At 41.9% G+C, this 12,113-nt stretch overlaps 2 protein-coding genes across 2 annotated transcripts in view; one reads left to right on the plus strand and one right to left on the minus strand.

Annotated features, from left to right (window-relative positions):
• Positions 1-6,280: 6,280 nt before the first annotated feature.
• Positions 6,281-9,975, plus strand: LOC138633525 (T-cell leukemia homeobox protein 3-like). Its single transcript, XM_069719798.1, has 3 exons — positions 6,281-6,942; positions 7,926-8,163; positions 8,742-9,975. Exons 1-3 carry the CDS (start codon positions 6,516-6,518, stop codon positions 8,923-8,925), a joined length of 849 nt encoding a protein of 282 aa, XP_069575899.1. The 5' UTR covers positions 6,281-6,515; the 3' UTR covers positions 8,926-9,975.
• A 119-nt stretch (positions 9,976-10,094) lies between these two features.
• LOC138633526 (A-type potassium channel modulatory protein KCNIP1-like) overlaps positions 10,095-12,113 on the minus strand; it is a 42,753-nt gene continuing 40,734 nt past the window's right edge. The window contains exon 9 of the mRNA XM_069719799.1: positions 10,095-11,784. Within this exon, the coding sequence (XP_069575900.1) occupies positions 11,737-11,784 (48 nt within the window). The 3' untranslated portion in view covers positions 10,095-11,736. The remainder of the gene's footprint in view (positions 11,785-12,113) is intronic.

Consider the following 12,113-nt stretch of genomic DNA (forward strand, 5'->3'; position numbering starts at 1 on the left):
GAATCCATAGAGAATAAATACATCCACAGAAATTATGAAGTAAGGGACCAAAATGTGTATCTCACATTTCATATTCGTCTTCCGCTCTTTCCCTTTGTGTGTGTCTCTCTCTCTTCCTCGCTCTCTTTGTCTCTCTCTGGTGTGGGGACAGCTGCCGGCTACATGAAAAACATTCATCATCGCATCTTTACCATAAAATTATTGACAGAGAGGAGGAAGAGGAGCTTATATTGGCTACATTTTACATGGCTGGACAAAGAGAAAAATCACCCATCTGCGGAAACATGACAAGTTGGATTAAGTGAAAACAAAATGCAACACAAATGTTTCTGGGATGCTGTGGAGCTAAAACATTGAGCAGAGAGCAGAGAGGAGACAGCAAGAAAGCAAGACAAGACATTTCCGCCATAACAGACAAAACAGAACGGCCAAATAAAGTGATCAAAGAGTGTCTGCCATTCGCCCATGAACGTTCCACTGTGAAACCCCACCTCTCTCCTCTTCCTCTCGCTCTACACATTGCCGTCTCCATCTGTTAGCCTATTGCCCTCGTCCGTCCACTACCCCCCCCCTCCTTATTCGTTTCCTCTCCTCCTCTGCTCCTCTCTGGCCTTCCTACCCTCGGGGAGGTAAGGTGATCTCCCTGTGCTGGTGTAAGTGACTGGTATTAGTCTCCTTCTCTGTCTGTCTGTTTGATCCCGGCACTAATGACTCCACAGGGACTGGGGTCTGATAATGGGAAATCAATATAGAGAATAGCGCTCTGGAGTGGCCTCACTTAGCTCTCGCTCTTTCACGCCTCGCAGCAAAGTGCCTCTGTGCATCTGTGTGTGTGTGTGTGTGTGTGTGTGTGTGTGTGTGTGTGTGTGTGTGTGTGTGTGTGTGTGTGTGTGTGTGTGTGTGTGTGTGTGTGTGTGTGTGTTTGAAGAGGAGTGGAGTGCGGTGTGTGTCGAGGAAATCTGTTTAAGTATTTGAATATAGCCTGGTTTATGTACATATAGAAGTTTTAATATTCATGTTTCTGATTCAAATGGAGGATTTCCTTGGACTGTGTGAAGCTTTTGAAACATGTTTAAGCCACATGACCACATGAAACTTAAAGTACAGTTTTTGGGGTCATCCGGCAGAGAAATGCATGCGAGGCTGTGTATATCTGAGCGTGTGTGTCTAATCGGTCACACTGCGCCTGGGGCAAGACAGGTGGGGCTGGTGGCATGAGGCTGGTGCCCCCCCTCCACCCTGAGGGGCCAGAAGGCCCAGCAAAGCAGGGGGCTGGAGTAGCTCCCTCTGCCAGGCACCAGAGCACTATGGCTGGTGGCAGCTGGTCCTCTGTCCCTCCCTCCTCTGCTCCCCTGCGTGAGCGCCCCGCAGGCAGGCAACAGGAGGGGTGAGGAGGTCAAGAGGCAGGAGAGAATGGGTGGAACAGCGGCGACATGCAGCATAATCGGCTTTTATGAAGTGGAGAGGACACAGACAGAGGGAGACGGGAAACGCAGTTCTGACACAATGCAGCTGACTACAAGCTGTAATGAATTAACACATTAGCGCCACGACCAGGGGCGCTCAAGAGCATTCAGCTGCTCTTAAACACCCTGGCACGCTCTCGCTCAGACATGCACACATAAATCAGTCATAAGTCATTAAAGCAATAACAAACACACTCACTAATTAATTACATCAGTCATTTTGTCAATGTCAGATCCCTTTGGAAGCCATTGAGGATGATCAGAGATTAAAAACCAGAGAAACTTTTACTTAGCACTCAGAGGAGATAAAAGAGAGGTTAACTCTCGACGGTACAAGCACACACACACACACACACACACACACACACACACACACACACACACACACACACACACACACACACACACACACACACACACACACACACACACACACACACACACACAGACAAAACAATGCTGTGGGAATCCTCTTGTCCAAACTCAAGCCATGTGTTCAATTATCATCAGCCCCAAATGATCCTCATTAATGCTTTAACTCTTTCTCTCACATCTCAGTCTTAGCCAGCCGTCCATCCCTTTAATTCCCGTCTGTGCGGTTGCTGTACTTCCCTCTCTCACTCTCTTCCTCTCCCTCCCTCCTCCTCCTCCTCTCTCCCTCCCTGACTTTTAACCAGCGTGAAGAGGCAGCCGTGCATTCAACCATCAGACAGGCTAACATGGTCTGTACCCGCACACATGCACACACAGAGCCAAAGCATATTGTTCCTCAAGTGGGGCAGGAACGTAATGTTCACCAAAACAAATGGGAATATTTCTGTGGTTAAATGGGAATCCTAATACTTGCAAGAAAACTCATGACTTGTGGAGTAAGATCACACTGAAAGTCACTCTGTTGGTTGCATTTTGACTCGAGAATATATCAAGTAATCCACCACAGTATTTTTACAATCAGCTGATACAACATTTAAAATGCAAAATATCTTTCCTCCAACAAATGGATTACAACCTTTATTTGGCCATTAAAATCCTTCACTCTCCACCAAGCCATATAACTGACATTTACAGTGATGTTTTATATGCTTTATCTGCTTTTTAAAGGTCTGGCAGATTAATTGTGTCCACACAGAGTTACAGAGTAGTGTTCCACTGACAGCCCAGGGATGATCACGGTCCTGTCCGGGTCCCTGATGAGGGATCCCATTGCTCTCTTCTCATCCAACAATCCCACTGAGCATGTCAATATGAAACCCTATCCCCCTCCACCCCCCAACACTGGGGCCATGCTAGGCAATCCCTCCAGTTATAGACAAGACAGCCTTATATTGATAGGATAAGCCTGCATAAGTGCTGCATCTGCGTGAGAAAAGATGCATGGAGAGGGGATGGAGAAAAGTGTAAATTAGACGAAATCAAGTCTCCCAACAGTAAAACACATTTTCACTATATTGCGCTCAATGTAAGCGTGATTTACAACACGACTCCTGTTGTATGTGGGTTGAGGGAGAGCGGGCCGTAAAGCTTTGTTTACCCGACTTTAAAGAATCCACAGCCTTGTAAATGTTGTCAGATGGCCGATGCCAGTGTCTTTCAGCTTAATACTACCTATATTAAATAGTTTAAATATTTCATAAGGGTGGGTTTTTTTTAGAGCGAGGGAGGGGAAATCGTTAGCTGCGGTAAAGTTTCATTAACTGGTCCCCATTTCGCTGCGAGGCAAACTCATCTCCTTTTATTGTAATAAAACAATCTCTCTCTTTCTCTGGGTGCTGCTCCACTCATCTCCCTCTCTGCACCGCCGCTCTCCTTCTCTTTTACATCATAATAATACACTACATCCCCTTTAAATGCACTATTACTTACCGCTGCCTTTTCATATTGTAACATCACGGGCACTTTAGCGACAATATAAAAGCGTGTCATTCATTATTCAGAAGCAGCCGGCCTCGTCCCCCTTTTTAAAAAGTCAGGCGCGCTGCGGAAATTGATAACGGCGAAGAGACGCGCAATAAAAACGCAGCCCCCGGGTACCGAGCTGCAGCCCAGACCCCCCGATTATGCAGATCAAGTGGTAATTTCTCAAACAAATCGCACGCTTTCACTCTTTTGTTGTCGTTTCTTTTTGGACTTTTGGAATCAGGGTGTCAGCTTTTATATTGCCTGTGGAAAAAAAACGAGGATTGATGTGCATCTTAATTGTTCATGTATAGTTTTAAACATTAAACTTCCTAAATATTTTGGTCTAAACGACATGACCTCAAGGCTGCTTATTAAATGGACTCTTGGTATCAATTCTTTTTTGTCTTTTTTTAAATTTTTTTATTCTTTTTTCTGCTGTAACCATAAAGCAATGAAAAGGTCCGACACACCATCAATAAATTCATAAAAGCTGGCAAGAGGCGAGTTGAGGCTTTTCCTGATGTGTGTTTGGATAACCGGTGTCACCGTGGTATCCCGGAAGGTCAGAGCTAATGTGTCATAATCACTCTTAATCATTGGATTACACCAGATTAATAACACCCCGCATCTGCAACGAGTGGGACCCCTTCTGCTCCGTACAGGCTGGAGGGACTGCCTTCACTCGTGCTGGAGTCCGGATAAATGCAATAATTATTCATTTTCATGAAGCAGTTATTCAGCAGTTATTGTGGTCCAGCTACGAGTCATCCCATAAAAACAACCACCCGTGCAATTAAATTAAGTTTAAAATGTGTTGTGTTCTCACAACTCCGCTAAGGGAATTATTTTTTTTTTGCAAATGTCATCAAGAGAAACATAAAAATGTCTGAAATGATGACAGCTATAACAGACCAATTCTCCCCCATCAAAAGCCACCGGTGAGCTCACATATGGCAGTGTGAAGCGGCCAACACTCAGAGTCTGTCCATATTGCCAAACAAACACCTCGGGCCTTGTCCCATCTCATATTGCTTCATAAGAGTTTATTGTGTGTGGCTCCTTTTTAAAATATATATCACCTAATACACTATTTTTGCATTTCCATATGATTTTGTAACGAATGACCTCACAAACTGGAATTTAACCATTTAAATCTTGTTTTATTTTAAGATTTTTAATGCAGTTTAACACAAATTATCAGATAAATTCAGGCTGCATATTCTTTAATAATTGTTTGTGATTAAAAAAAAACACACACTAATAGACTGAGAATGATAGCAAATACCGTGCATATGTTTCCAGGAACAGACCCATATTATACAAAATAATAATTTACATAATTTAAATCAGACATAAAAATACAGGCCCACCGAAAATATGATTAATTAAAAGGGTTAACAAAAGCCAACAAACTACCTTGTCAATAAATTAATATGCTGAGTACTAAAGTACTGTAACGTGATCGCCTAAAAAGCCACCTGCCGCATCCAAACGCGACACGCATTTGTCTGTCCATGAGACCAGTTAGTGAAAATGAGATTACTCGGTCACTTTGGGCGGCTGTTACATTGAATCTGAGCGGTTAGCAGCTTCCAGAGCCCGGACACTTTATCTGAGGCAGCCCGTGGCTTTCCCTTGTCAGGTCATTTAATGTGGCACTGGCCACCAGGAACAAATAAGGCCACGTAAGTCTTTGCCAAGCTCAATAGGTGCTGGTGATTCTGCCAATGTTCAATAAGGCTGCTGTCTTTTTGTTTTAAAGGGGCGACATGATGGGTGTCATGACATGGAACAGAAGTGCGTAATTACGCACATGGTTGTTATTAAGATGGATTCATTATGTTTATTCGACTTTCATAACCTCTTTTGATATATAATTAAAAATGGTTGTAAAAACGACATTGTTAAGTAAATGTTTTGACGTTATTTTTTTTTAATGTGACAAGATATCGAATCAACACAATGTGAAACGTCTCTGAACATTTATGAAACATTTGATCTTGGTTTGAATATGAGGAGCTCAGAATAAGGTTTTAAATTTAAAGCATTGTGAACATTGAGAAATAAATACTTTTATACTGATCTCTCTATATAGCTACATTTTAGCTGCACATTAAATGTACAAGTGATAATCAAAGACATATACAAATAAATAAAGCCTAACTCGGCATTTGATTTAATGGCATGAACGAGATGGGGGGTTGAAATTTAAAGGAAAAAACTGAGACTGGTATTTTGTACCTTTTGACCTCTTCTTATTACTAAACATTCACCATGCTCGTCTTCATCTTAGAAATAAATCTTCCAGTGGCTTTCAATCAGTTTATGTTTCCTGCATATTCCACATGAGTCAAAACCTACAGACTGAGGAGATGACTAGAGACAGTGAAAGGACAAATGATGCGCACTTTGTGTGAAGTGGGCAGAAGCATCAATTTGTCACACTCCATAAAAAGTTTTTCTACCTGATATTATTTCACGACACAACTTAAACTCTCTTATTATGAATGCATTTCTGCAGATAAGCAGAACACTGACAGGTCACTGACAAAACGCCAATTGGTTGAAGTGATAAACTTCTTTGCCAAACAGCAGATAAAATTGGTCTCCCTCCCTGGTTCGATTTTTTTTCTATATACATTTTCAGAACTTTCTGCTTACTCTCTGTTCAAATTTAGCTACATGAGACTCCAAATGAAACACTGACTCATTCAGAGGGCATGAAGATGCCATATCTTACCACATATTCAACACACTGATGCCCGTGGTAATGGGAAATCTTGATTATTGTGCCAAATTGTGGGCCTACCCCCACTGACATTCAATCAGTCATTCCGGTGCCAGCCAATGAAAGGTGGAGAGGGATGGAGGAGGACGGAGCTGCTAGACGGAGCGTTTTGACGCGCTGAGAGGAGGACAGAGCGTCACATTTCTCCAAACGCCCATCAAACTTTCACCACAGCCTGAGAGGACCCAGTCCTCTGACAGAGGCCTGCTCAAGACAACGAGGACACGCTGGATTCTGGGCATTCGACTGGACAGCGATGGAGAGACTTCTGATGATGACTTTTGGCTCAGTTTGACCCTATTGTGAACCCCCCTGAAAACATCTAGTTCAGTTTTCTCGTTCGTTTTGCGACAGAGCGAGGGATGGAGCAAGCACCCAGCGCGCCGAGCCCTCCTCCGAAACCGGCCCAGCACGAGCCCATCAGCTTCGGCATCGACCAGATTCTGGGAGCCAGTACAGAGCAAGAGAACGGGCGCACGGCCGGAAGACAAAGTGGATCCGATTTAAGCAACGGGGACGGCTATTACAGTTTAGGAAGTCCGACTGGGACCAACGCGCCCTCATACACCGCGCTATCTATCTCCCTCTCCGGTATAATGCCTCCGGTGGAGGCTTCAGGTTCATACGGAGAGAGTAGGAGTCTGGGCAGCCGGGGAGTGATTCGAGTCCCAGCCCACAGACCGGTGACAGCCCCGGGACCCCCGGCCCCCGTCCAGAGCGCTGTGCCTGGCTTTGGAGGGCTGTGCTTCCCCTGGATAGGAAACAGGTTCGCCAAGGACAGAATATCAGGTAGGCCAGCTGCTAGACCAAATGGGTTCCCCTTATTAATATTTTATATGTTTAAAACTAAAGTAGCTGCTGAACCATCAAAAAAACGAACATCTGTGCCAAATATTTGTTTTTACAGCCAACAGAAATGTTTTCTCGATAATTATCAAACATCGCTTAAAACGGAACACACAACAAAATACAAGTTTACATATTTAAAAAAGAATATTAAAAAAAACTACATTTACAGGTTATTATTAAATGCCTCATTATTATTGTTAATATTATTTTCTATAGATGGACAAAACAAATGTAATACATTCACACATACTTTTAACAAACGAACCAGGCACAACATGGTTTTGTAGCAATTTACTCCTATAAAATATTTAAATATTACTAACTGACTGAATTGGAGATAAACAAAAGTATGTTGCCTATTAGTAGCTATGTTAATTTATTTACTATATAAAATATAGAGAAAGGTGAAACAGTCGTGTTATGTAAAATAATAAAATTAAATAAAGGCTGTGATAAATTTAACTGATGTGTAGATTAAACGGTTTAAACTTGACTTAAAATATTTTCCTGTGTCCCACAGTCTGTTTTTTATTGAAGATTAATAGAAACCTTCAAAGGCCTTTAATACACTATTCAATGGTAGCTATTCAGTTGGGGTTGCTACAGTTAATAGGCCAAAAGGTCTGCTGTCCTCTTTGTAATTACCAGTGATGATATTATCTGTTAAAACTACTTTCAGGTGAGTATTCATGTTATTCATTATTTATATATTATTAGCTATATTGCCTTAAAAATTCTGGTTGCACAATCATCTGACACTTGGTCTACAAAATCTGAATTAGGGATTATTGTCAAACAGGGCTGATATCTGTGATATATGGCCTTGAATTTCCATACAGAGTGAGGAGTGAATTATTCTGTTTGGTGTCGTGTTAAGTCTTTTCTTCCACTTACCGGTGTCTCCCTGTCTCCTCTCGCTGCAGCGGCTCTGGTTCCGTTCGCCGTTACGCGGCGGATAGGGCACCCGTACCAGAACCGGACACCTCCCAAACGGAAAAAGCCCCGCACTTCCTTCTCCAGAGTTCAGATCTGCGAGTTGGAGAAACGTTTCCACCGGCAGAAGTACCTGGCCAGCGCTGAGCGTGCAGCTTTGGCCAAGAGTCTGAAGATGACAGACGCACAGGTCAAAACCTGGTTCCAGAACCGCAGGACCAAGTGGAGGTTGGTTTGAAATGTTCTGTTCAAATTTGTCAGTACTTACATTATAGGCTTCAACTATTTGAACACATTTCTCCCGGAGAAAACCAGGAAGAGACGTCATACTCAAAACCCAAACTTTCTGCATGAGGCGATGACCCCGTGCGTAATTTCCTGTTGATTGACCCCGTCGACACGAAAAAAAAACATGCACATTAACCGCAAAAATATTTTTAACAAATTCAGCTTCAGTATAATTTTCTTGTCGTATTTACTTTTTTTCTCTTCAGGACAAATACATTTTAGTTTCAAACTATAATTTGTAGAATTTTCAGCCCAAAACTATTTTGGAAAAGAATCCCCAAAATGTAGACCTTAGCATTTATTAAACATTACAGTGTAAAAATACATATTCTTCATTCAGTATATTTTTATGCTCGTAAGTATTTACCTCTGCTTTTTTATGCTTCCCATAGAAACTCTCACACATATAGGCATTTATCACTGTGCTTTAATTGTACACAAACCCCACTTCTTATTCTTTTTTATTATTTTTTAAAATATATTTTCATAAATGTTTTATTTCTTCTGTCATGTTTCAGGAGACAGACAGCCGAGGAGAGGGAGGCGGAGCGTCAGCAGGCCAATCGCCTCATACTGCAGCTGCAGCAGTCCGCCCTCCAGAAGTCCCTCAGCGAATCAGCGGTGTCGGATCCACTGTGCGCCCATAACTCCTCCCTGTATGCTCTGCAGAACCTCCAACCCTGGGCCGAGGACAGGGAATAGAGACCAGACACCACGCTGTAATCACTGAGCTTCCTCTATCAACCCTGGGAGGATAGATATATTAAATTAGGCTACATGAGGACGTTGGGACTTACTTTGATCCTTGTGTGACCAGAAAACCGAGGAATGGCTCACACCCATTTGAGTGGATGGTTGTGAAGTTGGACCTGAAGTGATGGTGAGTGGTGCCTGTCATGAAGCAGAAACTTTGTTGGACTAAATTTTTTAGACTGTATCCATGGGAACAGCAGGACTTTTCAAATTCAAAAGGGAGCTGAAACAGACTCATTAAAATTTCTTGTCACCCAGTGATTGTGCTCTAATGCTTGTACTTATTCTGTTTAGTAGAATAAGAGGAGAAAGAAATGTACCCTACAGGCCTGAAGGAGGTAATTTATTCTCCACAGAGGGACACAAAAATCTGTGTTTTGTTAAGGTGTTTTTTCTCAACACAACCATCTCCTTACTCTGCAACAGACTGTACGCTTGTCTGCTGTTTTCTAATGGGAGGAACACCAGCTGAATAAAGACAAAGTCTGCACTGCAGCATCATATAGTGCTTGTATTAAGATGTGTTTATGAGATTTAAATAAATCTCCCCCTCTGTTTTATTGAAATACAAAACAAAAAAAATGCTGACAAAAGCTGAGAAAATTGTTCAGGTGCTGTATCTTTCTTCAAATCTCATTTATGTATTCACACCAACTACAACGCACCGCCACAATTACCTGTGTATGGTTAACCACCTATATCCCAACAAAATGTTGCCCAAAATGTTACATTATGGGAATAAAATACCATTGGGAGCAGTCATAGAAATAAATTAGATATCAGGTTTAGTGGGGAGAGGTGAAGAAAATATGAAACAGGCTGCAAGTTGGGTAATAAAGGGAGTGATGCATGCTCAGTGATGGTGGTGACGTTTTTTTCATATGCACATTATCATGCTTTATTTGTGGGCCGTGTCCTTTGGGATCGAGGCACAAATGTACAACTCTTTTTGTACTTTCATTGTATATGTGTAAATAACAGTATAAACTGTTCCTGTGACCCTTTTGCTCATGGTCTTTATGATGCGCCACAGAAATTATTTTAACACATTATTACGAGGTCAAAAGAAGAAAAACTCATGGAGCAACAAGGTAAAACAAAAATAGCGGACGAGTCAATTTTATTTCTTGAAAAGTTTATTGATAAATATAATGATTTTATACAATATTTCAATACACACATTATTTCATTCTGACAGTTTTAAGTGTCTGTCTGTATGCCTGTCTATCTGTCCGTCGTCCTGTCTGCCAGTCTATCTGAAGTCTGGGTACATTTAAGAAGAGCTGCAACACATCCCAGTAAAGATTTTTATTACACTATTGGTAGCACAGTGAGTGGGCATGACAGTAAATCATTTTTAAATCAGTGTTTTTGTCCTGCTCAATCTTCAAAACAATGGCTGTTGTTTGAAACATGGCTTCCATTCCTCCAGAATTAGCGAAAAGGTCTTATTCCCTGTCTTATTCTCTCATCTTCATCTTCCTCTGGATTCCTTCACCCATCATTCCTCACAGTGTAATGCTGGTCGCTTTGAGTCGACATTATTAACAGACAGAGTTGAAGAGGAAACTCTTCGCTGCAGCGAAAAACACGATCAGTTCAGCTGGACAGATTGTAGTGTCCACAAGACGAAGCTGCATACTCCAACAAATGACACTGTAATATTCAGGCAAACAGGACCTTTACAACAGGACACCACACACACAACACATGCACATCGTTGAAATGCTCTCCATCTGTATGCCTTCAAATGAGCTCTTTATTTAACAATGAATGTCAGGTGGATCCAATCTGACAGAGAGACAAACAGGTTATCAGAGTCAGAGACACACAGACGGACACTGAGGAAACCAGACAGCGAGAACAAGCCACAAACACAACGGTTAAATACCTACAGTCAAGTCGTTACAACATTCAAACGCTGATCGACAACACTGGAACACACAGCAGGAGTTAAGAAGGCTTTTGAAGACTGTTGCAGGCTGTCACAAGACGCAAGACAAGCTTGCTGAGGTCACATTCATCTCCGCAGACCTTTACCGGCCTGTGGCTGGATCTAGTCGACGTCTGCAAACAGATGAGGCAGCTCTGGGCGACGCTGCACACAGACCCTAATTTCCCAACTGAAACCATGTAAGCAAAAAAAGTTGAGTATACTTCCACCATGTTGTTATGGCACATATGCTGTGGGCCTCTGTCTTGCATGCTTCACACAATATTGCTCATGTCTGTTGTACTGTCGCAGAAATTCATGATGAAAACATTTGATTTATTCAAGCCTCTAATGAGCAATGTGTGCAGTTGGTTGATCTCACTGTTAAACTGCTTTCAGGAACTTCAGTCCTGCTTGATAACAATTTACCTAATTCAGAAAGGTATTGGACCCAATATCAGAGGGGCAGTATTTACACTGTGGTATGAAGAACACACTGTCCAAGATGACAGCACAGCAACATACGAGGGAGATGGAGACAAGGTAAATGGTCACAGAAAGGTCAAATGGAATCTAAAGGACATTTTCCAAAACCAGCAATGGTGTGTCACCGTAGATTTGTTCCAGTAAGATGCCTCCCACGCGTTTCTGTGGCAAACGGTCACACCCAAAGTGAAAAAGCTTCTTGTTTCCTCTCACTCACAAATTAAGCTGTTCCCTTTTTTTCCCTGCAGATTCATGTTTATCTCCTTTTCTTTCTCCTTTGTTCTCTTCTTTACTCTCACACTGTGCTTTCGTCTGTTGCACCATCTCCCTCGTGTTTGTGTCTAGATGACATTTTCAAAGAGCTGTAGGGACCGCATGATGTTTTCATCCTGTGTAAAAAAGAAGGGGAACAAAAAAGTTGTCTGTGAGGAGAAAGTCGTTCAACAATCACCTTTTAATTCATTTTACTGGCCACTGGGGGGCAGTAAACAACCATAAAATGTTAATAATATCTCTGCAGACAAATACACTAATAAAACAAGTAACAAAGACCATAATTAATAGCGAAGAAAAAGACACTTGCAAAGGTGGTAGGCAAATCGTAAATAGTAAATAAAATTATTTTGATTGGGGGGATTTTTTTTTTTTAATTTTTTTACTTGTCACAGTTGGAAAATCATGGTACTTTAATGATGGCTCTGTTCAATGGTATTCAACC

The sequence above is a fragment of the Brachyistius frenatus genome, unplaced genomic scaffold (assembly GCF_029030835.1).
Source record: "Brachyistius frenatus isolate BFR_SWC_R1_liver_20210118 unplaced genomic scaffold, ASM2903083v1 Contig_225, whole genome shotgun sequence".
Lineage (NCBI taxonomy): Eukaryota > Metazoa > Chordata > Actinopteri > Embiotocidae > Brachyistius > Brachyistius frenatus.

Excerpts from the sequence above, each read along its gene's own strand:
- LOC138633525 (XM_069719798.1), top strand. The coding sequence starts at position 6,516 with ATGGAGCAAGCACCCAGCGCGCCGAGCCCTCCTCCGAAACCGGCCCAG. Across the intron at positions 6,943-7,925 it reads CGCCAAGGACAGAATATCAG|CGGCTCTGGTTCCGTTCGCC; the intron begins GTAGGCCAGCTG and ends CTCTCGCTGCAG. Across the intron at positions 8,164-8,741 it reads AACCGCAGGACCAAGTGGAG|GAGACAGACAGCCGAGGAGA; the intron begins GTTGGTTTGAAA and ends GTCATGTTTCAG.